Source organism: Phalacrocorax carbo, chromosome 6 (assembly GCF_963921805.1).
Source record: "Phalacrocorax carbo chromosome 6, bPhaCar2.1, whole genome shotgun sequence".
NCBI lineage: Eukaryota > Metazoa > Chordata > Aves > Suliformes > Phalacrocoracidae > Phalacrocorax > Phalacrocorax carbo.
Genome location: NC_087518.1, coordinates 32,214,548 through 32,241,619, shown reverse-complemented (window position 1 = coordinate 32,241,619; position 27,072 = coordinate 32,214,548). Strand labels below are relative to the sequence as shown.

The window sequence follows — 27,072 nt, the reverse complement described above, 5'->3', positions numbered from 1 at the left end:
GCACTGAAATGTGCAGATGACGTTCCCTGGGCAGTCAGCACCCTCCAAAATGTTGCCTGAGGTGGCGCAAAAACTGTCTCTTTTCAGCCCTGTTTCCAGAGAGCAAATAAAGCAGCCCATGTGACCACACAGTCCATTCTCCTCAGGATTTCTGCTGATTTGGAGCACATGGGAGAAAATAAAATATCTGATATGGGTAACAGATTATTTCTGTCCCTGCAAAGGAGATGCAAATCACATAGTGTTCCCATGGCTCCAGTATGGCTTGCATGGTTGCATGCAGAACAGCCTTGCTATGTCTACTGTTTGGCTGGCTGATAGGCCAGCTGGGATTCCATCGTGCATTTCTACACAGTGAATCATTAATTATAACATCCAAACCATAACATCACAGTTGTCTTACTCTATCTACTTTCAGTAGTTTCCTTCCTTTTCACCCACCCGAATCCTTGTTTTTACCCCAGCCCGTGAGGTCATTTAGTTAATTTTGCAAGATATTCCAGTCCTCCCATGTTTGAAGATGGCTCCCAGATTTGCACCCTAAGCACTTTTGTTAGCACATTCCTGCTGTTCATCCTGACATCCAAAGAAACACTGAACAAGGTCTCGAAACTGCAGTTTGTGTTTCAGCACAATTTCCTACTCTCCTTTTCAAACAGATTCTTACTCACCTCCCAGTCTGGCAGCAATCTTCTGATCTCCATTTTAAGCAACAACTTTCCATGTGTTATCCAGTATTTGGCCAAAGCTCCAGTAGCAAGATCTACTGCATAGCCCTTACGGGGAATGTCCCCAGCTTCCGAACAAGAGATATTTCCGCCCCTCATTCACAGAAACACGTGCTCTTTTACTCATAGTCTCAACATTTGACCTCGTTTGCTGGGCTGAAAATTTGTCATAGGAAAGCAGGTTACATGGTGAAGAACCTTCAGAACTATGGTGTGTGGAGGCTACAGACACAAATATTATCACCTCTTCTACTGCTCAATTCTTGAAAATTTTTTCCTGAGTTCCAGAGTGATGGCCCTAAGGGCCCAGCAGATGAGGTAGGCTTTCTCAAAGCAAAAGCGGAAGAATTTGGATTTATCACTGGTTTATTAATGTGGATCCTTCGCATTATTATCTCAGTTGCTCAGATCTGCAGTCTTGGTTTAGAGTCAGTCAAAGCAAGAGAAGTCAATGTAGGCCAAGAGTTAACGGTAAAAAACCCAAACCCAAACGTATAGCCCAGCATTTACAAAGCATTATAGAAATCCAACGCTCCTTAAGTATGACTTCAAGCTGCATCAGGGGAGGTTTAGATTGGCTATTAGGAAAAATGTCTTTACTGAAAGAGTGGTCAGGCATCGGAACAGGCTGCCCAGGGAGGTGGGGGGGTCACCATCCCTGGAGGTGTTCAAAAAACATGTAGATGTGGCACTTCAGGGCATGGTTTAGGAGGCCTGGGGGTGTTGGGTTGGCTGTTGGACCTCATGATCTCAGAGATCTTTTCCAACCTTAATAATTCTATGATTCTGCCCGCTACTCGTGCACTGAACAGCAAACCCTAATGTTTTTTATTACAGCTGTGTGAAGGTGGGAGGGATGAAGTGGAGCAGATCAGGGAAAGCAGCTGCCTACATTGCACTAGGACAACATGCTCCTGTGTGGAAGGGCACAGGAGCCACTTACCAAACCTGGAGAATTGTGGTGGGATCTAGGCATAGCTAGATGCCTGATCCGTGTCTGCAAGAAAGGAGTATACAAAGCAGCCTGCATAAGTATGTTGTGTCCCCAGGACAAGTGCTGTTACACTCGTGGATCAGCTCTCCAGCCCTGCAAGCGTGCCCGGGAGGTGCGGGATCATCCAGGAGACCATCTAAACAGACATTTTCAAGCCCACTCAAAATTCTTTCCCAGCAATATGAAGCAGGGGTTAAAGACTGCTGCTGCCTTCCCTGTGGCCTGCAGTGGTATGGTGTTTTACTGCATTTGGATATGGGGCTTCGGGATTGGGAAGATCTGCAAGAATCACCTTCCCTCGTCTCCCAACAGCAAGAAAATACTTCTTCCTAAGATACCCACTCTCTATGCAGTTTTTCTAGAAGATCTGGTAGCAAGTTTGTTCTTTGTCCAGATGCACCACTGGGAAGCTCTGCTTCTTCGGATCTTTTTCCCCAACAGCTTCCTACATCTCCTGTTCATGTTTTTTCATTTGTCCTTATTCCTAGGATATCTCCTCAAACATCGCTGAAGAGCTTGGGAGTAGAAGCCAAGTAGGAGGAAAGTAATGGGAAAAGGGAGGTCAGCTGGGATATTGGATATCTCTTGACTCCTAAATAGCCTGAGTTCAGAGCAACTGGAAACCACAGCATGATGTGGTTGTGTCTGACAGCCCAAGAGCAATCCTTCACCACACCACGGTTCCTACTAGATGGACTTCCCCTATGCAAAGGCCTGCTGCTGCTGTGGGCTTTTTTGCTCTCTGTAAGAGCAAGGATTGAAATGCCCTTTAATTCTCAGCATGGTTTGTCCAACTCATCCACGCCAATATGAGGAAAGCCTATTATTATTGCTATGTGCGCACTCCTCATTTTAAGCTATTTATTTACATCAGTGCATTATTGCACAGCTATTAATCATTAGCTGATTCTTCCTAATAAATATAACTTCTGTAAGAGAGGAATATTTCAGACCAGTCTGTGGGTGGGAAGGAGAGATTTGTTATTTAGCTAGTCAGCATCTGCTTTGTTCTCCGTTTACGTTCCTAGTACTTCAGTAGGACATAAATTAGAGAGCAGTGTGTGTGGGAAGTCTACGTGGACTTTGTCACCATGACAGATCTTGATGTGGTCTCAGAGAGGATGGGAGTGAGTTAGCAGGGATGGCCTAAGGCTTTTGGAAAGATGAGCATTTCACTGACAACAGTTTTAAGCGTAGTGAAATGCAAATGTTATCCCTGAACTGGTTTGCTGATAAGGCTTGCAGCTCTAGTAGCATCTGCACAAGTGTATTTGCCCAAGATACTCAACATACTTGTTTATTGTGCTGATAAGGGAGCAGCGGTTAAAGAAACACTTGTGGCAACGAGTGTGTTCATGTCATGCATGTGTAGGATCCATTTATCAAATTCATTCCAGACTCACTCTAGTAGAGGCCCTTCTGATAGCTGTGGCCCTTGTAAGTCAAAAAAATGCAGTGGAACCTGGAGAAATGAAAAAAGAATGGCCTTACAGTTCCGTACCAGTGTGGTACGTACTCAGGCAGCCACTTACACATGTATTAAAAAGCCTAAAATGAAATTAAAAGCTTGCAGGTTATCTGTGGAGTCTTGACAATGAAAATGCCAATCCTCACATGGAGGAACTACAGTTAGGTTGAAATAACAACTGCAAGACTCCTGACTCACCGAATTTTCTCCCTCCAACTGCTGGGGTGACCTTTCCCGTGGGGAAGGCAGCCAGCTTGCCACACACTGGGCTGGGGCCAGCTGAAGGTTAAGCAGTTTCCACATTGTTGGACTCCTCCGTGTTCGTTAATCAGCTGGCGCAAGACCTTTAGGCTGCTATTCCGACGAGTCCACCAGAATGGGCTCCTTACAATGAAGTGCATCCCATCTTTGACCAAAGTCAACTGCAAAGGTTGTACTGGAAGGTATAAAAACTTATTTGTCAATATAAATTTTCAAACTATTTAGTTGCATCCTGCTTTGTGTTTGTGGGGTCAGGACCCAAAGTACTAACTTGCTGATGCCGCAAGGACTGCGGGACAATAAGCCCTTTTACCTTTATGCCAAATAGCGTAATGAACACATCTGGAACAAAAGCTGCTTTTATTGTTCAGGATCAGGAAGAGGCTACGTTAGCATTTATTTCCCCAACCCGGAAGGGCACGTATCATCAGGGAGCATGAGTGTGACGTATAATCCACAGGCCTGTCCTAGTTAGAGAGAATAAATCTGTATCAGCGTAGTCCTGCATCTGGGTGAACTGCAGGGCAGGGTGGGAATACAGGAAAGCTGCATGGAGCGAGATCAGCAAGGAAATGCTCAGCCAAGTCTTAGTCTCTGGAACAGTTTGATTTAAAACAGCCAAACACTCAGGATACTTAAATCCATCTGAAACCAGATGCCTGGGTATTTTTGAACCAAGGGCTATGCGAGCTCCTTGGTAGCACAAATCTCAGTGGTGCTTTGGGCCCGGGCTCTTTTCTGACCTTTTGTCTTTGAAGACAAGAGCTGCTGCCTGAGACAAGCAGACACCCGGGCACCCTCAGCACAGCGTGGTGAGGGCCCTGCCCGCAGCTGCCGGTGCAGGCACCCTGAGGGTCCCCAGGTGACGGGGCATACCTGACCCTGTCAGCTCGTTTCTATTCCAGGCAGCCACAAACTGCTCTTGCTTCTTCACCCAGGTCCTTTACTCCTCCTCTCAGTGTCGCTGTGCCCGACCGCAGCCTCTTGCTGCGGGCGCAGGCAGCGGAGGAGCATGGCATCTGGGAGGGAGGTGGCTCTGCCAAGGCAGCTCATTCCTGACCCGCAGCAGCGCAGCCGCTCCTCTCCGGGCCCAGCAGGCAGATCCGCAGCTGTGCTACCCGCCGAAGCTGCGTGGTGTCCCTCACGCAGGTCTGGGACTGCCACCCAGCTGCTTTTAGGAATGGCTGTAATCTGCGCCCACGGTCCCAGCAGTTAGTGGCTAACGAGATAATGTCAGTAGTTCCAAATGGCACTTGAAAAGCCGCTGTCAGCACCGTTCCTGTAAATGGCTCTTTCTACCCAGGATTTCTGATCTCTGAGATAACCAATGTTCGCTCTTCACAGACTCCTCTGGTGCTGACACATTTCAGGAGCTAAGACAGGCGTCCCAGCTAACACTCAGCCTCTGTCCCTGACCAGAATAGGAAACGCTTTGCATACAGGTGGGACCATTAATGCCTGTGATATTACACTAACTCTCTAGAGGACAGTCATTACGGCAAAAAACCCAGTCTAGCCCTTCAGGAAAATTTCCTAGCAGCTGTCAGACCACCAACGCATTGGCAGACGCCTCATAAAACCACAACAGCCGGGACTGAGCAGAGCATTCCTGTGCACGCACTAGTGAACTGCGAGAGAGACCCAGTATACCGCCTCCGAGGTCTTTCCGTCTGTCCCTTTTAGGCACACAGCTTATTCCAGCATCGCAGTTGTCAAGTCAGCAGTTGGGGCAGACGGACTCTCGGTTTTAAGCTTCCTATTTTGCCAAAGCCACAACCTGGCATCTGCCTGCAGGGAAGGTATTTCTTTCAAGAAAAAAAACAACAAAACAAACAAACAAAAAAAAAAACCAACCCAAAAAAACTCACAAAAAAACCCCCACCCCACGGCAAAAAAAAAAAATTTACTGAGGGAGCAGCAATCTCTCTGCCCTTCAGTCAACCCCAGAGGAGAGGCTATGTATTTTATTAGCTTTTTTAGTCTTACTGGTTGCTGTAGCGATGACTTTCTAAATGCACCCCTGTAGAGCACAGGTCCTGGTGTAGCAGGGAGCTACCATTCACAGTTCCCCAAGATGGAGGGAAATCTGAAAGGTGGTGCTCTGCTTAATCCCAATTACGAGAGTCTTGATCAGTTCTGAGTTCTTCAGTGATTCCTGATCCTTAAAAACATCCAACAATATAAAATACAATTTTGCAGTGGCTTCTGGTACTAACAGGGAAAGGGAAGTCAGTCCTCCTCTTTCATTGCCTTTTCCCACCAGGGAAGTCCTAAAACCTGAAAGGAGTCCTTTGTAAGTGCTGGAGGAACTAGTGCACGCTGAGGCGATACTGGAGAGCAAAGCTTTGAACAGCGGAACACAGACGGTGTAACCACACCTGAGGTAAAGGCAAAGAGGGACACACATCCTAGGTATGAGCTTAAGGGCAAAGCCCCGTGTCCAAAGGTGCTGGATGCTCCCACGCATTTCAGCTAGTTCAGGGGCTGAGGTGAACTCTCTGTGATGAGAACTGAAATGCGCCCCACACCTTTTCAAGGCCTTTACAACGTAGGTTTCTAAGGGCCATCCCTAGTTAAGTGTCCCCGATAAGGACAACTCCTTCCAGAGAAAATGCTGGCTCTGCAAAACGATTTTCTGCACAGAAGTCAGCTGCTGAGGGCGCACAGGGTGTCCCAGTCGGGCTACCTGCCAGAGCAGGGGTGCGGCGCCTGCGGCTCTGCCAGGGAAGGTTTGCCCTCTAAGAAAGAAAGGGGAAAACAGCAGCCAGCGAAATCATCCTCCCTCCTTCCAAATGCCAGGCCCCAGATCAGGTGCGGCTGACCCAAACGCCCAGCCACGCTACTTCTACACAGACCTTTCTATGGAGACAAAACCAGCTTCTCCGGATGGAAACTGCTTCTGCAGATGCTGCTTCCCGGGGGGCAATAGCTGGTTGTTCCCCCCGTCTTGCCCAGGGCTCACAGAAGTGTCTTAACCGCTAGTGAGCCCCTGCCACCCCGCTATCCACGCTGCGCTCCTGTACTGGGGGTCTTGCTCGACCTTCTCTTTTGTGTATCTCCCAAAGAGATGAACCTTTCCTTCTGCCTCGGCGGAGACAAAGAAGGGGCCTCACATCAGGGGCAGCACTGCTGCTGAGCCTCCAGCCAGGGGTTTGCATGGGTGCTAGGCTCTTTCAAGGCAACCGTCTCCCAGGCAGGTATCTACCACAGCTTTTCTGTGACAGCTTCCTTCCCCCGAAAGTTCAGCTTACACCTATAAATGCAAAGCCAACACTTTTGCACAGACGGCCACCTCTGTGAGCCTTCTGGTGGTTAGCAAGTTCCACGCTGGTGTTGCACGTACTCCGAGGAGGAACCGTCCCTTTGAGATACCGCACTCTGCGTGGTACTCTGCGCTCATTTGGTTATGTCCATTAGTATTATTTACTTGTAAATATACCGGGCCCGTGATTCTGAATAGGGATTTTCTCTTGTGTGACAGTGAGGACCAGGAGAATATAAACCAGTAGTTAACTTTGGCAGGCAAGATGTAGCTCCCATCCATAGAACAGCCACTCCTACAGAAATAATTCATAAACTGATAGTTTCAGGTGGGGTCCAGCATGGCACCTGCATGTTGCCTGACTTGCGTAAGCTAAGTGAAGGGAGAGAAGTGACAAAGGAGGGGAGTGAATAAATGCAGCCTGCAACTTTGCCGTAGCTCTTCCTCCTCACCAAGCACTGTAGGGACTGCTCCCAACATCTGCGTCCTGCTGCAGGTAGAAGCCCGGACAGCAGAGAACAGGGAGCAAGGTGCCATCAGCTCTGTGCAGACCACATTTCATTCCACATTAGCTTCTGTCATCACCATATCATCCTTCTCTGCTGGTGTCCACACTGGGCGTTTGTCCCTCACGATCCTTCTCTCCCCAGTCGTAGCATGGCTGCCCGTAGGGTCACATTACAGCGCGAAAGCTGCAAGAACCCAGAGGGTGTGGGGAACATCTATGCCGAGTGCCCTGCTCCTGGCAGCTACCCCGAAGTCTGCAGCACTGGCAATATTTTCTGTTTCAGTCAAGGCTGCTCTGCTACCGAGCTGGGCTAAGTGGGTCTACTGCAAAGTGGGTTCAGGTCCACAGGACTCACGTTTCCAGTCGCATCAGCGGGTTTACGCGTTCCACGGAGCTGAGTAAGGACAAGGTATTCATACTCGCTGCAGAAGAACCGATGGGGAGGCAGGTTTCATGCCTACAACCAAGATATTTGATCTACCTCTCACAGCAAAAAGCAGGAATTTAATACATCTTCTGGAGACATGAGGATATTTAATCTGTGGGAGCAGAAGAAAGGTGAAGGACAGCAACGTGAGATGGGTACTAGTAAGAGCAAGGACTCTCTTCTCATGAGACTTGTGTCTCAGCATAAGCAAATTGGTATTCCACCTGCTAACGGATTTAAGCAGCAGCTGCTGCTTACTTAAAGCAGCAGCACACATTCTTGCACATAGGAAATCACACTTGCATCCTTTGGGCAGGAGGACCCTTGGAGGGGAGCTTCTCCAAAGCAACTTCCCATCTGGAGCAGGTGAACTGCAAGAGCGATGAGGACAGGCTCCAAGGCCCTGCGTGCTTTGTCCAGAATGGCTGGAAAAGGGACAAGAATTTGCATGTTCACATAGAGGTGTTTTACACGGTGGAAGTAAGGAGCACATCCAAGGTAAAGCGGAATTCCACATCCTCAGCAGGATAGAACACCGGAGTATCAGTTGCTGTGGGACAGTCACAGACAAGCCCAGACTTCCCACAGCTGTAACTGCATTATCCCAGTGCCATCCTAACTGGCATTTGTGCAATCCTGCTGCTCTACCTCACCTTCCTCCCTCTGCTTCACTCAGCACGCCCTCCGGCTGTCTCCTCCTTCCCCCCAGCCCCGCTTTCCCCTGCCCATCCCTCTCCCACTTATATCCCCCCCCCGCCTCCTTCCCAAAACTGTGACAGCAAACATGACACTGGGGACGGGACACAGGTGTGGGAATTCACAGATCCACCTTCAGAGGCACCATTTGCCCTGCCCTCCTGCCCAGAAGCATCAGGCACCCGCTGTTTTGGGTTCTGTATGAACATGCAGGAAGGCAACTCCTGGCATGAAAATCTTACAGCCTAAGCGAGAACAAGGCAGAACACGCAGGGGACTTGAACAGAACAAAGCGCAGGGCCAGGGCGGAGGCACACTGTAATGACTGCAAGTTTGCCGTGTGTATTTTGCAGGCTTCAAAGCTGGGGGAAAAAAAAAGACTTTTAGCAAAACATCCCCTTGAGTGCAGATCTTACATTCATAAGTCCAATATGAAAGGTTTTCCCACTCATTATATAAACCTGTAAACAAATATTCCTCTGTATGTCCATGCCTCAAACACCGCACCTTCAGGCTGGTGCATGAGAACCTGTAAACGAGGAATTGACTGAACAAGAAAACTGGGCTGATTGCATTCTCCGGTTCAGTGTGAAAGGAATAAACACATTAATTAATGCAAAGTAACTCTCTTTTCACGCTCAAGATGTGGTTACTATTATCCAAAAAAATCCCATGCCTGAAAGAAGCAGAGAGCAATTCTCTGCATCTCCACAGCTTGTCGCTCTCTCACTTCACAACGCCAGACATTTCCCAGCGAGCGGACAGAGCACAGGGAGGCAGAGGTCTGCGACGCAGCCCTGGGACCTGGGCTGGACACCCCAGCAAAACACCCAGCCCCAGAAACACGGGAAAGGAATTAATTCTGCTGCTCTGCTCTGCCACGGAGCCCTTCGGTTTACCCAGGTAGCTCCAGGTGTCAAATGGGAGCTGCTTGGTCCCAACCACGAAGTTACACCACCCACGTCTCCCTCCACCCTCTGAAGTTACACAAAATAGGCACAACCTGAGAGCAGAAAGAGCAGAATTTTACATCAGCATAGGTTTAGTGAGTCCAAACTGTTTAAAGTTAAAGTTTATTTGTATTCTTTGTAGGAATATCAATAAAAGACCTCAAATGTATCTATATCTGTACATATTACAAGAACCTTCAAAAATTATTCACAGAACAAAAATAAATCTTCTTTAGAACAAACCCAGGCAATGAAATGCAGAAATGGATCTCAGAGACCGAACAGTCCAGTGCTACTAGCATAAAAATACGGCTTGAAAAACAAGTTTATTACTTTTTAAGGTGTACTTTGTTGAAATAAAAAATAAATTATTTAGAGCTATCATTGTAAAACAGTTCTGTGTAGTAACACTCTTATTAAGGCCCTTGAGACAGAAAATCTATTTTTACAGGTAGGATTCCTGGCGGGCATGATCTGTAACGACACGCTCGCTCTCATGGGAGTTAACTTACTGTGGAGAAGGGGATACCTAAAGGCATCAGCCTAAATCTAACCCTTTTTGCTCTGTCACCCTCGGCCAGGTACCTGTGGCTGACCGCGCTCATCGCTGATGCAAATACATTTAACGGTGCGACTCAGACAGGAATTGTTCTCCAGGAACGACACGGATATTTTTGCAGAACACCAACAGAATTCATACATACACGGTGACCTTCGTGGATAAGTACTGCCGACACATTCCGTGGGCACTGCTGTAAAACTGACGGGCTTCCATCATTGAGTTTACAGACAGAGTTAAAAGCTGGTGGGTTTAAGCAAGCATTAAAACATGAAATTAATATATCACGGTAAAGAGAAAAAGCTTAAGCCAACCCAAAGCAATCACAAGAACATAAAATAAAACCCATTTCTTGGATGACTTATTAGATGGGTACAGAATTCATTACTGGTTACACCTCATATTCTCTAATTAGAAAATATACACATCCCTTTCCACGCTCCTCTAGATCCCCCAGCTTGGAGTTATTCCACCGGAGAGGAATGTTGCAGAATGTGTAGCTGTAAGAATCTGTGCTTTTACACATAGCTGCCCATTTCTAACGCACCAGGGAAATAACAGTTGGTAATTCCTGGATGTGAAATCTATTTCCCTTAAAAAAAAAAAGGTCTGAATTCCTACAGTTGCAAAGAACGGGCACTTAGAGGTTGCCACTCCTGGGCCGCGCTCCCTCTCTGCTCCGCGTCGTTCCAGTCGCCTCTGCTCTCCACACACCCTGCAGGCAGCACACACAACGTGGCAAAAGGCCACAGGGCTACACAGCGCTGCTCCGTTTCCCTGCCCCACCGTGCTGGCTGTGAGCCTTTACTGAGAACTCGGAGGCCCGGGTGGCTTTGTGGTTTGGGAAGAATCATCCTAGAACAGTACTGAGGGACGTGGCCAGCAGGGACTGAGACACCAGGATGGGCAACTTCTCCATTTCAGTCTTAGGAACACAGGAGCATTACTCCTACAGGCTATTAAATTCTTCCTGCGCTACTTCAGCTGTTTCCAAATGAGAGCAGCCGTTGCTTGCAACAGCATTAGACACAGCCTGATGCATTTGCTGAAAGTATGACCCAAAACCTAACGCTTGTAACGCTCATCATCAGACTTCGCACTATTTACTTTTTCTCTCTCAGATGCAGAAACCCACTGGCTACTAGTCTTTAAACCAAATGTGACTGGGCCCAGTTAGGGCTCTCGCTCCAAAATAGACAGGCCTTTTGGCTGCCCCATGGTTTAGCGCCACTTGGATTTTGTCAGACTGGACAAAATAGAAGCTGGCATTTTCACATATTGTTGGTTGAAGCGGCTTAAAATTTCTCTAGAAAGCTGCTTGGTAACAAACGAGGAGAGACAGCTGCCTGCAGAACACAGGAGCGTAAGGCTCTGTTCTGCGGCTAATCAATTTCAGTCCTGCAGCGTTGTGAGTCTGCAACCTTCACCCGCTTCTGGGTCAAGAGGCAGCGTCCCCTCTAGAGCGGGAGATGGTGGAGTACACTTTGCACCTTAGGGCAGAAACTGAAATAGAAGAGAAACAGCCAGCCTAGCAACAAGCTGCGAGGATGACACTGATGGGTCAGATTCTTCTGGAACAGCAACTTTTCCTAGTCTACAAGCTTAAGAAACACAGAGCAGAACGTACTTTATTAGGGTGACACATCGCTGAAGACCTCACCACAATGTATCAGCCTTGGGGCAGGTATCATTTCCCCTCTAAAAATCAGGGCTGAAATGCTGCCTGTATTGCATTTCTCCACAGAAACCAAAGGGGACGCCTCGGAGTCTTTGGCATCAAACCACACAGCCCAGCCAGTGATCTTTGATAAATTACCAGAAAGCTGGGGAGCTCTGGTGAAATGTGTTTCCCAAATTAACACTGGGCTGAACAGTACCAGAATGATGTATCTGCTTCTGCCTTTATTCCTGTGACCACTTGCTCTCACGCCTCAGTCACAGAACGCCCAGACTATCTGCGCTGTGCCATAAGCGAGCAATGCAGTGCCCGTCTGAGAAGGCTACTTTTGGGAAGAACTGCCCCACGATGCAGCTGTGTAATTACAGTCCATAGCAAAGGGGAGACGTAGATCCCACAAAAATACTCAACAAAAAGGGGTTTGCAAAGGTTTCTTGTAAAAGAGAGCTACTCACAGGACAGATTAATACAAACTCGACAGGCTGCCTATGGCTGTGATGCATGAAGGAAAAGGAAAGAAGAAGGAACTTAAAGGCACAGTCTGAGGAAGAAAATGTCAAAGGTCAGCAATGACCCAGAGCTGGAAGACGGTTTGGAAAGTATCGGAAAGAACTGGCTACTGAGCAAACGCAGAGCACAACCCCAGGCGCGTCAGGCAGTGCTGACCTGGCTACGATATGCCAAGCACAAGGGGGATGCTCCCTGGCCTGTAGTACCAAGTCACATTCAAGCAGCCAGAGAAGCTTTGATCTGAAAGAGCTAAGCATTAAATATAAAACCCAACTCGGTGCAGCAAATCTCCTCTAGACGTAAATAAACAGCCAAGGCCTTGCTATGAGAGATTCATACAGATTTTCCTTGTATAACCTAGCCTGCAGGAGACACGGTCTCTGTATTTATGTATAGTTAGTAACGTAACTTACTTGTGTGATGACGCTTAGCTGCAGTATCGTAACACAATAATCAAGCAGAGCAGTTAAGGTACTGCGCTCTGTCACAAGCTGCATTTGCCCACAGAGGTGAGCGCAATTAATTTCCAAAGAACAAACAAACTTGACAGCAGACAATGAATCTGGGTCCTCGGTATTGCCAATCCCTCACCTTCAAGGCAACATGGGTCACTTTCAAGAAGTCAAGAAATCGGCTTAGAAAGGCCTACATTTTTAGTATGTGGTACAATTTTAGAGACTGAGGAACTAGGGCCAGGAAGGCTGATCAGATCACCAGCTCTGACTTTCTCCATGTCCCAGGCTCTACGATTTCAGCCAGGTACCCCCGCAGCCACCTCATGAACTTGTTCCTAGTTGCAGCTTGAACCACTTGCTAAACACACCCCACAGCCAGGCACCCTCTCAAGGTGTTGCCCCGTTCTGAAGTCAACTTTTCCAATTTACACAACCAGTTTGAATGGCTAATCATGCTCACTGTTGTTAGTACTTCTGAAATTCAAAATTTCAATTGCTGTTGCAATAGCATTATTCACTTTGAGGGTTTGGAGGCTGAAATGTATACCAAAAAGTGAAAGTGAAGATTTGCATGCTATTACTTGACTCTCAAATCTGGCACTTCAAAAAAACCTCTCAGACTAAATGTTGTGGCATTTGATGAAATCATCAGAATTGGTAATCCTGTGTCATTTATTGTTGATCTTCTACAGTTTGTGAATGTCATTATCCTCCACAAGAAGGTCACTTTGTAACTATCTAACACATTTGCATACAGCCTGTAAGGATGCTTCTGCGAAATGGAAGTGGAAGTAACAGGAGGTGAAAGTTTAGTCAAAAGTCCCGAAGAAAAAACTGATCCGTACAGAACTTCAAAAAAACCCTTTAAAGTATCTGGAGAAAGGCAAATTTCAGTGGAAATGGAAGATCTTTTAACCCAAATGTGCCGAAATCATCTTTCATTGGAACTAGACTGGCTAAGCTAGTGGCTGAAATAGCGAAATTGAATGAAAGCTAAAATATAGAAATCCTCCAAGAAAAAGGAAATTTTGCGCTTGGAAGTCCACCTTGCTGGGCACGGGCACCCTTCGGTTAGCCCCTTCCCCAGAGCATTAACCTGACCGGTCCTGATGGAGCGCAGAGAATGAATTCAGGGTACCACCGCGTGGTGGAGACTGGATAGAAATTTAAAAAAAAAAAAAAAGTATTTACAGGTCTGTAAATTCTCAAAACAGAAAATATAAAACTGCATTACAACTGGGGTAAAAAAGAAAGAATCCTACCTTGAAAACCTGCAGATTCCCTCTGTTTGATGGGAAGCCTGACTGTGTGCAAATGCAAGGAAACAAGCTTGCTGCTCCAAGCTTTTACCTTGTTCAAGAAGACTGAAATTTTTTTGCTGGAGTCCTACTGAAAGTAGGTACAGGATCCAGCGAGAGCCAGTTTCCTTGCTAAAATCTTTGCTACTGAGCTTGCATTCAGTTAAGAACAGCTAGAGAAGAGGGGAATAAAACCAGCAGATGAGTTTTCTTATAGAATTCATTTCACTACTATTTCACTCCATTCATGTACTTGTATCAGTCAGCCTGATATATACAGCTGCTGTCTAATGCAACCCACTGCTCATCTCTCTCTCACCCACAACACACATGCACTCACACTCCCCTCTTCCTCCTCCAAGGACTGCAGTGCTTTCAACAAGAGAAAAAAATAATAATAATAATAAAAATAGCAATAATTAAAAAAATCTACAGTATTCACTTCCTTTTGGTATATTACATCAGCATTTTCTGTACATGACCCAAGAGCTCCCTCTATTTACACAGTGATATGGAAGGACTTGTTCTTGGGAGCCCGGTTCTCCTGGCCTTGAGTGGGGAATTAAAGCCCACCTTTCAGAGTTCTTCTTTCTCTTTTCCATTTTATTAGCAGCATTATGTAAACCTGTAAGGGGAAGGGGGGGCTTTTTTCTTTTTTTGAAGGTTTCTCGAGTCTGCTCCCTCTTGCCCTTCTGGGGAGATGGCCGGCAGCATCTGCCCAGTTAGCAGCTGCTGTTTTTGAATTCACCATTCTCCGTGATGGAAAGCTTGGTGGGATTGGTGGGGGAGATGCCATTGCGGACTTGCATGCTGTAGCGCTCCTTCACCTGCGTCAGGGCACTCATCAGCCGCGTGTTGGCAGAGTCCAGGGACACGATCCGCTTCTCCTGCAACAAACACCCCACAAAGTCAGAGCTCCTTCACAAATGAAATGCCTTTGCCCCACAAGCCTGCTTTATGGGGAACTTCCAGGACCTGGGGCTGTGACAGTGTCTTCAGACGGTTTCTAGGCAGAGGCAGCTTGGCTAACATTCTCTGGTGAGATGGGATGTCTGCCTCTTTCTGTTTTCTTGGGGTAACATGGCCCCTGCGTGCCATGGGCTTCTCACAGGCCATCTGGCCCTCCTGGCCTTTTTGTGTGATGGAAGGTGACAGTGAGTCAAAGTTACATTGCTGAACTGATCGAGTCATGGTGGCTTTATCCAGACAGCCTCCAACTGAGGCAGATGGAAATGCAGTATTTTGCCATGGCGGGGTGGGGGAAGGTGTTGGTGTTAGTAACAACAATAGCCAATTTAATTTTTAAAAAAATATGTTAGAAAAACAGAAACAGGCAGCAGAAAATAAAAGTGGGTGAGGTTTCATCCGGCAGAGAAAAGTGCAAGTGGTATCTAACGGCCATTGTCTCGGTATTTTGGATGGAGTGTGCTCAGAATAAACTCATGGTATGCTTGAAATAAATTAAAAAAAAGCAGATAATGGCAGCCTGCAGTCACCAGCAGGAGTGAGGGTGCAACAGCAACATAGAGAAGAAGCAGCCAGAAGCTAAAACTAAGGGGTTATTTGAGGTGAAGGGGAAGAGGGCAGTGTGGGTGGAGGGGGAGATGCCATTGACAGAACACAAAGAACGAACACTGAACACACTGCTCCTAGACCCATTCCAGCTCAGAGGGGATCCCAGGCTCTGCCGAATCCAGGGTTCCTACATCCCGGTTTTGATTCTTCTGGCACAGAAAAGTGCTAGCCTTCACTTTTAGCAGAAAGCTAAGGGGTGTGTACTAAATTTATAAAAAAATAAAAAACCCCATCAACAAGACCCAGCCTACTAACATCTAGAGTATCTGCAGCGGGATAAAGCACTGGAGGGTCAAGCCAAAGTGTTGGTAGCACAAGTAGAGATGACAATTTTCATCTTCCCTCAAAAAAAAAAAAAAATGCAGCCACACAAAGCAGCAACAGGGACAGCAAAAGGTAGCTACGCTCTCTGTGCTACCAGCTGACTGGCTTCTCTTTTTTCTCTGAGAAGGCAAAACATCTAATTTACTGGAATGAAAAAAGCTACATGCAGGAACTCTTCCCAGTCCAGCCCATTGAGAAACAAAATGGAAGGAAAAATGATGCACAGAAGGCACAAACAGTAAGGGATAGTTCAGACATACTGCTCAGGAGACCTTAGTGCTACAACAGCCCCTTGAGATTTTGATCCCAGCACATCAGCTGCGTGGTAGATCAGTAATCAAGTAATGTTTGCTTTTCTCAGTGGGCTTCCCCACAGGGGTAAGCGTTAGGGTGCAAAAACAAAGCAGGATTTAAGTACTGCTTGTATTATGGCCCTGAAGAGACTGAAGGTCTGTATAGCAGAGCAAATGGAGGAGGAGGCACGAGAAACCAACAGCAAGGCAGGCTACAGCCTGCCCTAGCGCTTGCCCTGATCCAGTCAGCATAAGTGAGGAGAACAGACAACAGAGGAGTTGGAGGCCTTAGCCTTTCCTCCCATGCCGAAATAAATCCTGCAAAACACAACTGCCTGAGCAGAAATGTGTTCTTCTGCAAGTTAAAGCTCCTCCTCCTTGGACTAAATTTCATCTGGAATCTATACTTTAGAATAAAAATTTATTTCCAAAGAATATAACTTTCCAAAGTGTTAAAAATGAAAGGCTGGTTATTTTCTGGCACTGATGAGTGCTCACTATGCCAGGTGCAAAACAGCTGGAAACCTACACTCGGAAAATCAATCTTAAAAGCAGGAGCTCAGTGAGTAGAGGCATCTTCTCACTCAAAGGAAAACAGAATCTAACGAACATGTCCTTAATACATGTGAATTGGGCACAGGGAGTCAGAGGAGCTGGAATGGGTAGGAGGTCAGTGTGCTGGGCCAGGACTGGGTACTGCTCAGCTAGAGAACTGATTGGGTTTACTTGCCTGTTTGAATTATCTCATCCCCATTTATGACCTGTAATTTAACACAGTGGAGATGTCACTTGCAATAGCAACTGGGCTAGTACTCTTTGCAGCTCCGCTGCTCCAAGGAGAGAGTTTAGCCAGACCTAGCCTCTGCTCAGTCAGGGAGGCCCAGAGGCAGCCTCTGGAACCCCAGCGCACGCGAGGCGCTGCCCAGAGCCGGCGCGGACGGCATGTGTACTGAGAACAAGGCTTGTCCTCGTGCATCGGTGCAGCGTTGGGTGCTGCACCTGACCACAAGGCAAAAGAGCAAATCCTCAAGAGCATCTTGTGGTGATGTAACTAAGCACAAGAAGCCGGGTTACTGCTGTTTCCTAGCAGCCATTTAACTCTCCGAACAGGCGTGGTAAGCCAGGTTCCAACTCCACTCCACAAATCTCACATAAAAAAGACCTTTTCTTTTCTAGTCACTGCTATATCCCTTTGCCAAATCAATCACAGACTAAGAAAAAATCTTCCAAGCGCAACTTAGAGGAATTGCTACAGAACCCAGCAAAAACTTGGGCTCCTCTGGTGCATCTGTTCTGAATCTTTCGTCAGTTTCCTCTTCTGCTCAGGTACGCACGAAAGGGCAGTGACCACTAAGCTTCCCCCATGAACTGGCTGGCAATGAAGCAGTTTAGGTTTGCTGGTGGCCTTGCTTGCCCGAGCAGCTACCAGCGCTTCAGAAGAAAAAAAGCGTCAGATTAAAAGCGGAATCAAAAACGCTACTGTTTTGCTTTTTCAACAATTTGCACTGCAGGTGATAAATGGATGGGTCATTTGATCCAAGTGGGATCAAGGACCACACCTTTGGGTTTTAAGCTGTCTCAAGTCAGCAGCAGTCCCCTCCACCAGCTGGTGACACTGAGGGATCGGACTGGTCCACCCTCCGCCTTGCCAGTCCATCCCCTCACACCGAGGCTGAGTGCCTACTGGCACAGACATGTAACAAAGGGAAGGGCAAGTTTCTTATTCAGTCACAATCTCTCAAATGCTCCCCTCCAAAAAAATCATTTTTATGAGTTTGCTCAGTGCCCCTTTCACCTTCTTGAGGCAGATGAAAAAGGCATCACCTCCTTCAAAAACCAGGCTGCTGTTTGGATGAGCTGCCATTCCATCAGCGTGTAACAGCAAGATGCCCTATTGCGCCTATCTGCAAAAAATGGCCCAGCACGTTCAACTTCTACTCCAGCTTCCACTTGCCATACCCCTTGATCAGATTGGAGGCTGCTGTACTGTTCCCCCATCACCAAGAAAATAAAAAAAATATACATTCCTGTTCATTCTCCGGCACTGCACTCTCCCGCTTCGCATTCTGAGTGCAAGTCCTCACAGAAAGGATTTAATTTTGAGCTTCATCTAGAAAGGGTGACTACACTGGCGTCTCCATGTAGAGCATCTTGCACAATAACTAGGAACTATATATGGTGCAATTCCAGTAGGATTTTCTTTTTATTCTGCAAGTCTAGGTAACAGAAGTGCCAAGTTATTGTACATAGCAATTTACTTGGATTAGATGGCACAGATCCAAAAATCCAGCTTTCATGAACAGTCTTTCTGAAGAACTGTGGGAAAATGGGCAGAGGCAGCAGGGAAAACAGAACTTCTCAAATTATCAGAAAGACGACTGTTATAAATATTTTCCTAGAGTTTCCAAGCTTTTAAAAACACAGCTTTTTTTTTTTACTTTGTATTTTCCCTACAGTGCCACGTGAGCTCAAACATTTCTGTTACTGCTAGCCATTGGACAGGAAAAAACATGGCCAGGGTATGCCCTTTTGTGCTCCCTTATGCCTATATTCTAATACACCAGTAGCATCTTTAACGATGTTCAACTTGAGCTCCCCCTCTGCCACTCTTTGCGTAGGGTAACAACTTTCTGAAATAACTTGGGTTACTCCTGAAACAGGTAATCTTCTTAATATTATCTATTAAGGGAAGTTCACAGTTGTAACTACTGAAAAGCCCAGAAGCAGGGAAGACGTCCTCCAAATGCAGGTATCACAAACATAACACGGCAGGCAGATATCAAACCAGTCTCAGGTTCTGTTGTACAAGCTTTGCTCTCTGGGATCAGCACAGACACAGAAGAAACAGCTGAAATGATCCCACACAACACACCCACATGCAGTGCCCACTGGGTCCCACCTTCCACAGCTAACTTGTGTTGACTGAGGCAGGCACCGCGGGTTTGTGGCAAACTGGGCATTTCTCCAGGACTGACATGGACAGTCAGATGGGGTGAAATGCCACGTAAGACATTATACAGGGCAATGCTCCATTGCAAGCATTCTCTTTTCTGGACTCGAACGTTCAAAGCCATGCTTCTAGCTTGCATAGCTGAGATGCATGCACATGGCAGTTAAGCTATGCTGGTATGAGGCACAGCTCTTCCAGAGTTCCCAGGCCCACACTTGGAAAAATGCCTACACAATGCGCCGCTATTCCTTTACCCCCTTGGGATCTCACAGAGTAGAAAAGGTTTTGGAGAAGCGATCGGTCCTGTGATTTGTTGGCAGGCTTTCTCAAAGCCTACTGTCAGACAGTACTGTCTTTATTAATTAAAAAACCCAATTCTCTCCTAGAAGGCAGTAAGTCACACGTGCAACACCATGGGCCAATACTGGCTTGGGAGCTACATAACAATGCTGGGGCTGGAGTACAGGGGAAAATAGTGGATTCTACACACAGAACACTTGGTCTTGGAGATCCTGAGCTCCTTACCTGTGCATCAATAATTTTCTGCTTTGCATCGATGACAGCTTGCATCTCTGCATGATCCTTCTTCAGCTCCTCTTCAACTGCCATGAGTCTGATGAGCAAAAAGAGGTACAAATTAGGACAGTTTAATACTATTCCAGAGTGTTTCAGGTACTCTGGCCTGTTGGTTTGACTTCTCTGAATGTCCTGGCTCTGCAGCAGAAGAATTCTGCTGCAATCAGAAATGCTTCCCTATCTGTCTGACATGCCCAGTTGCCTAACCTTGTTATTCTCAAAACGCACATTGCCAAAAATGCAACTACACTGAAAAACTACTGCCTTGAGGACAGATTCCAAAGCAAGACAACCAGTTTTAAGTCCAACAGACACCATGGTTAAAAATTCCTAAATCTTCTCCCTCACTCTGCTGGCAATCTGAGGCAAGTTTCCACACCTGCAACCCTGTTTCTTTATCTCTAAGGCAGGATGCTGTCAGTCCAGAGATGTCAAGAAGTCCATGCAACTACCTTCTTCATTGTCCAGGAGAACACATGACGCAGGGGGAGCTGCTCATCCTACACAGTCCCAAGCTTTCCAAAGCCTCACCTGCTGATGATACTTTTCATCTGGCTGTCCTTCTCTTCCTGTTGCCTGCGCAGTCTCTCCTCACTATCTTCCAGCCTAGACTTGTACTCCATCAGCAGCTTCTGCATTTGCTGCTCTTGCACCAGGAGCCGCCGCTCATACTCCTCCAGCCGGCGACTTGACACCTTCAGGCGCTCCTTCAGCTTCGCTATCTCTTGTTCATACTGCAGGTGGAAGGAAAGAAGGAAAGAACCAGATGAAAAGAAAAAAAGGAAGGCATCAGATCATTATCATCTTCTGCTGCTGTTCAGAGAAGGAAATTTTTTTTTTCATGAAAATAAATAGATAGAAGTAGAGGAAATGACAAGCAAACAGCTGTGGGCAACCACAGACAGGGAGCACGTAGGGTCCCATTGAGCATTAAGCTACTCCCACACTGTAGGATGTCATTCTGTAGCACAACTTCAGCAGTCAGAGGGCTCTGACATGGCTCCTCAGCCCTGACCGGTAACATCCCCAGTTACTCCAGACTCAAGCAGTTCCCAGACAGAGGCTGCTAAAAGTGCTCAACTGTAAAAATGTCCTGGGGCTACCAAAGTTAAAAAATGGATCAGTATGGGACCCAAATAACTCATTCTTCAGGACCTAATCAAGGCATGAAGCCACATGTGAAGGCAGAGCAAATAATTCACTACAGAACAGAGCCTGTAAGTTTACTTGGCTGAGGTCGTCTTCTACTTATGTCTCTGTGGACAATCACTTCTGCAATAGTGCAAAGAATCTCAACATATTCCACTTTGTTTTGGGTTCATTCTCCTTTCCTAAAAATCCTATGTTCATGCTTCTTGTCCACCAAACGTTCTCCCTGCTCCCTGCCTTCTCAAAATACTAAATCTCTTACTAAACTTCATCACCATAGCAGCATATAGATGTAACTGTATTTGGAAAAATGGTACCTACTCCTGAAAATAAATATGTTGGTTTTTTTTTAAAAAAAAAAAAAAATCACAGACATTTCTGTGTAACCCAGCAACACTGTACCACCTAGATGACAGGCATTTGGCTCACGTGAAGCCCAAGACAAAATTTGAATGCAGCTACTGATCAAGTTCAAATTGTATTTACAGAGCCTTTTACAGCCACTTAGCATGTCCTAAGCTACACTCAGTCAGGTTAACAATAGTGATTTTTTTTTTTTTAATGGAGTCTAATGATCACTCAAATGTTTTGCAAGCACAGAAAAATGGCAGTATGCTGTAACTACATTGTTGTAATAAAAAATCACGACTTGAGCAGGATCCGATACACTGAGGCAGCGTGACTCACGATGCACGCAAGTGCCACGTACCAGCCTGTAATGTACAAAGTCTCAGCTGTGCAGGCTGCACCCATTTGACGTGCTACAGCCCGTATGTGGGTTAATCCCTAGTACGGGATACTGTGCTACAGATATGTGTGACAGCATGTACAGCAGGAGGTTATGCTAATACAGCCTGTGTTTGAAAGCATGACTCTGTCAAAGCAGTGCCTGAAAGCCGTTCTGAACTCGGCTGCGGGGTGGACAGGACTCATTGTCAGCTCTTGAGTCAGCTGCATACAGAATAAAATCTACCTTCTCAGCATGCTTGACTTCATCTGGATTCTGCTCTGCGTCCTCCTCCACTTCTTCATACTGTCCGTTATTGAGAACCCACGCAGCTGTCCTTTCCACTGGTGACATCGTGGCAGAGTCTACAGGCGACTGAACCTGGAGCAGAGACACCTGTAAGCACTTATCAGAGAAACTACAAACAAATCAGGTCTCAACCCCAGTTTATTTGGAGGAGAAAAATGACCATGAATCTGTCAGCCTCAAAAGATCCCCAAAACCTCTCTTGCAGAGATACTTCATCCTCCCTTGACTTTGGGCCCGCAGCACGCACTTGAGTGCCTCTAAAACCAATGTACTTGAGAAATTTTTCTTTCTCGCAAAGTGAGCTTCTCTATAGAAAAATTCTTGTTTCCAAATCCTGTTCACTTCCACCTCTCCTCTTTGCCAGATTTTCAGTCAGGCTTTCTCAACCTGTGAATTCTCTCACAAAGAAAACAGAGCGATGAAGCTTTGCTTGCAGCCTGTTCAGGTAAGACATGTTGCTTTCTCCAGGGTGCTGCGGAGCTTAACTTGGGAGCTTAACTTTCTCAGCCAGGCAGCAGACAGACTTTGCAATGGAGAATGGGGCTGCATGGCCTGGATACCTGGATACAGCACAGCAATACGGAAGTGGCAAAGAGGTATAACATTATCACTGTGGTGCCTATCAGATTTAGCATATACACCCAGATGAGGCTGTGAAAGGAAGTCAGGGCCAGCAGTGCTTGCTGGAACTGTAAAGCATCAGCAGAGGCCGTCCTTTTTAAGGGCATCCCAAAAGCAAGCCAAGAAAAGAAACACGAAACTTTCCACCCGGCTGGGGAAAATATGACTTCCTACAAATTCCAAGCAATTTTCATGGACAAAGACAAGTTTATAAGCACAGGAATTAGCATAATTACCCTTGAAAGAGCAACACTGTCTTAATTTTTTGAGAAATGCAGATGATCGACTTTGCTGCCTCCCCCCAACTGTAGCTTCTTTTTGAGCTCAAGCAGCTCTTCAGCTCACTGCCTCGTTTCAGTATTGTGCCAAACTGAAATGTGCTGCATGGCAGGGCGATTTTACAGTCTCAGTTTTTGCAAGAAGCTCTTTATGGGAGAGTAACAGCTCCTTTACATGAGTCCAGTGAGGGATCATGTCACCCTCCCTTTCTGTTTCTCTTGTTCACGAGGACAGGGCTGGTGAGTGCTGCACACATCCTATGCCAGCTCTGGCCAGAGGATCTGCCTGCAACGGCTCAGCTGTCCTGAGCAGCAATGAACACTCCAGCACTGGAAGAAGCCCCAACAGGATGGGTACAAAGGCAAAGGAGAGGAGTAGGAATTAGGCAAAAATCCCTGGATTTAGGCAGAGTTCTTTTTGCTAGAAGGAAGTCTTCACAGCAGAAAGGCTAACAGCCCCTTTCAAGTGCAGTGTGACAACCTGGCAAAGCTCTTTAGATTTTTTGATGGTATTTGCTGTGAGGCAGCCATGGCAAGGGAGGCTATGAACTGTGTGCGGCTCTGCCACAAACAGGCTCTTCTCGGAGGTGAATACTTTGGCTCTAGGAATTGCTGGAGGGATTACGAACAGCTACGGATGAACAGTGGCACCGTTCACTGGAGTTATGGAGGACTAAAGTAGCAGAAGGGTGACTATAAACTACATCACCAGCCTTGTAACAGACTGCTGATCAATAGCAAACCTTGCCAAACAACCTTGCAAGCTGTAGGACAGAATATTTTCAGCTGCCAAACTCAGAAAGCCTACAAAGACCAAGTGGATGGCAAGCACTTCACACGCTAATGGGTTATGAGTTATACTCCAACAAAGGGGAACAAAGAGAAAGCCTGCTAGTAACGTGTATTAATTCCCCTCTTTGCCTCTCTTCCAGAAGAACACACTGACATTTCTGTTCCCACCTACCTACTAAATGGAAATGGAAGGCAAAAAGTGACCTCTCCCAGCAAACAAAGGGCCTAGCTCTATATTCAGAAACAAATGGGACTTGTAGAGAACAGAGTCTAATAATTATAACGCCCACAAAGCATGCCTAGAAAGAACAAGCCCAGAAAGAACATGCCCAACTTCTCTTTTCCCTTTTTCTTTTAAAAATAAGAACAGAATTCCACAACACGATTTGCAATTAAAAGGATGCAATGGAATTTGCCTGAGAAAAATTCTGGCCACTTGATTTGGCACACTTCAAGACATTTCTCAAGGGTGGGGGGAAGGAAAGAACAAATTGATTTTTGTGAATAAAGTACGAGCAAGTATTCTAATTAATTCAGTGAAAACAATTAGTATGGAAAGTAGAGTAGAAAAATAAGTAGATGCACATCACCTACAAGAGGAGGGAAGGAGACTGCCCTGAAGCCAGTCACAGTCGCAGGCATCTATGAAGCTGAATGTAAAAAGGAACTGGAGAAGAGGGAAGTCTGAGACGTCACTTTGCTGCTAAACAAGCAAAGGTAACTGATTTACTTGGGGGCAGTCGGGTAGTTAGCAATTTCAGATAAGAAAAGCCAGAGGTTTGCAAACAGCTAACTGAATATTTCTTGTAAAGACACACAGGGCAGAAGCTGCCCAGGTAAGGTGTATGCAAAGACAGGAGACGCAGCACCTGTACTTTCTCCTCCTTATCCTAACACCTTCAAAGTCAAGCCTTCTTTGCGTATTTGTGCAGGCACTTCCCACAAGAAGCCCTGAGGAAAGGCACAAGCTCCCCGGGGATTTCGGCTAGGACACTGCACAGAGCCATGCAATAAAACTCAGCAGATTATACAATACAGGTTCACGCTGGATGCCTGAGAACAGCAAAGGGAGTTTATCCTTCAAATTTATCCTTGTTACTGGCCTAAAAATTTCCTACCACCTCCACACTAGGCTTCGTTGTATTCAATATACTTTACCTATCAACGCCTCTGCGCCCAAACGTAAAACACACGCTCCAAAGGAGGACACAAACATATGCACTTCAAACAAGATGTAATTGCTTTTTTTGGTATTACTAACTTGGCATAATAGTCTTTGCTTTGTGATTCAGTGTTTCTGATCTCCTTGTACTTTAATGAACTGGAGGTATCAAAGTAGTTTTGAAGCCCTGATTGCTCCTGGCTTCCCAGGCATCATCCAGATCTTCCTCCTTTTGACCGTAACATTCAGCAGTTTGCCAAGAAAGCTACACCTACACGCATACAAGGAAAACCTTTGGCAGAGCAGGGGCTCATGCTGGCAACTAAATTCCTCTGCCAGCTCTACCTTACAAGCCCAAAACCTTCCCACTGAGTAACCATGTTTCCACCAGCGCTGTTGCCAACTGGGCTACAGCAGCGAGGAGGACCATAACCTCCTGCTCCTTGCGGATGTAGCTTCACTGGCAGCTTGGTGCAGTCTCAGCCTCAGGGACTGCAACTTTCTGGAGTGAAAGTCCTCACTCGTGCCTGTGTGCAGACCTTTCTAGAAGGTCCTGTGGGAAGCAGGAGCTTAAAAAAAAATTCCTTCAATACTAGGAAAGGTATTGAAATCAAACATGACCATGTTTGCCCTCACAGTGACCACAGAGGAGAACACTTAACCCCAAGGAATAGCGCCGGTCTTGCCTTCAAGAGCCTCACCCTGCCCAGCTGATAAGTCTGTATGCCTTAATATGACATTCTGAAAAACAATCACCTTCGCTCTGACCTGCAGATCAAGACACTTCCTACCTTTGCTGTAGTGCCAAGCATTTAAATACTTATTTTCTCTTTAACATTAAACTACTTTAGGAAAAGATTTTCATACGCAGCAAATCACAACAGGATTTTTTTTTTTTTTAAGGTAAAGGAATGTTGGCTGTTTGACAGGAAAATCTTAATTTACAGATGCCTCTTAACAACTGATGAAGTGCATTAGAAGTTGGTACATATAAGGACTCCTTTCCAGAAAGTGTTTCCATTATTCATAGTTTGGGATGATTAATGAAAAAGCAGTATTTATTTGGAGACCAGCAATAGATTGTTGCACCATCGTGAAATATAGATTTCTCCACACTTAGGACAACTGTACTTACTTATTATTTTGGCAGCAGTTTATTAGATGATATTTTATCTTTGTTTATTTCTCTGGTTTTAGGTAGCTATGCTTTTAAATTAGCACCACAGGGCAAAAGCATTCTCACGTGGCAATCTTAACTACAATTTGGAAAAAGGTTCTTCTTTTTATTCAGGGAAATTTTCAAGTTTTGTTTCTTTCAGCAGGCTTGCTCTAAATGTAAAACTTTTTTTTAAATTTAGTACAAAAGTGTCCAAAAATAACGGACAAGCTAGCCTTGCCAAGCTTGTAAGGGTAACAAGCACGACTATTCCTTACACTTGCTACTGACCACCTGCTTAAGTGCCAGTACTCTTGATTCAACTCAATTCAACTCAAAGGTCAAAAAGCTTTGAAGGTCAATGCAGCAATCAGCTAAACATCAAAGCAGAAAGCACCTGGAAAAAGGCTTTTCTTACCTGCTGCGTTTGTTGCCTCTGAATTGCCCTCACCTTTGGGACAGGGCTCTCTCTAGAGGACGAGGACTGCTGCCGGGACCGGCTCCCGTTCTGAATGGGTTCAGTCACCATGGCCCCTGACACCCCCGACATGCTGCCCGTGCTCCGCACCGAAGCGCTGTGTGGCAAGGACTGCGGTGCTTTGGCCCTGGCGCCCAGCCCGGCGTGGTCCATTTTGCGGATCTGTGCTTGGCTGCTGCTGTTCTGCCGGGGCAGTGCAATGGGGACATGTTTGTCCGGGACCGTGTGTCGCCGGGAGAAGTCCTCGCTCTGTGTGCTGCGCTTGGTGAAGTCCTCCATGCTGCTGTTGCTGGGTCCGCTAAGTTTGAAGTCTTCACTGTTGCTTCGGCTCCGGGAGCTGGCAGTGCTCAGATTCTCCAGGCTGGAGTCCACAGAGGCCTTCGGCATTGGCGGGGTCGGGTTGTTGAGATGGTAAACCGGGTTCTGGAACGACAGAGGCTGGAGGCTGCCCTGTTGGTTCAAAGCTGGGTGCAGAGGCCTTCGCACCTGGGGAGCACTCTGGGGTGTGCTCTGAGTTTCCCACAGCTGTTTGATGTTTGCCACCTGGGTGATAGAGAGCTGGCTGCCGGCCAAGCGCAAAGGCACATCGTGCATCATAGAAACATGGTCACTGTGAGCTGTGTGGGGATCCTGGAGGTCCATGAGGGAGATGCTACGTCCATTGGGCAAGATGCTTTCCCTTTCATCCTTATCTGAGTAAGTCATGCTCTGGGTGGATGCCTGCTGAACCAACAGTAAGGTCTTGCCCCTGAAATACTCATCTACGTTTTCCTGGGTTGGAGACTTCAGCTTATGCAAGTCACTGTGGGGTGGAAAGGAATTTGGTTAATTTTTCACCAGCCAAGACCATGAGAAATCTGTCCCAGAGAAGTCTTTCTACCTCATTTA

At 46.5% G+C, this 27,072-nt stretch overlaps 1 protein-coding gene across 3 annotated transcripts in view; it reads right to left on the bottom strand.

Annotated features, from left to right (window-relative positions):
• Positions 1 to 9,401: 9,401 nt before the first annotated feature.
• RASAL2 (RAS protein activator like 2) overlaps positions 9,402 to 27,072 on the bottom strand; it is a 191,748-nt gene continuing 174,077 nt past the window's right edge. For all 3 annotated transcript variants that reach the window (XM_064454460.1, XM_064454461.1, XM_064454462.1), the window contains exons 14-18: positions 26,125 to 26,986; positions 21,635 to 21,769; positions 20,044 to 20,246; positions 19,462 to 19,549; positions 9,402 to 14,681 (exon numbers count right to left, since the gene is read on the bottom strand). In XM_064454460.1, the coding sequence (XP_064310530.1) occupies positions 14,517 to 14,681; positions 19,462 to 19,549; positions 20,044 to 20,246; positions 21,635 to 21,769; positions 26,125 to 26,986 (1,453 nt within the window). In that variant the 3' untranslated portion in view covers positions 9,402 to 14,516. The remainder of the gene's footprint in view (positions 14,682 to 19,461; positions 19,550 to 20,043; positions 20,247 to 21,634; positions 21,770 to 26,124; positions 26,987 to 27,072) is intronic.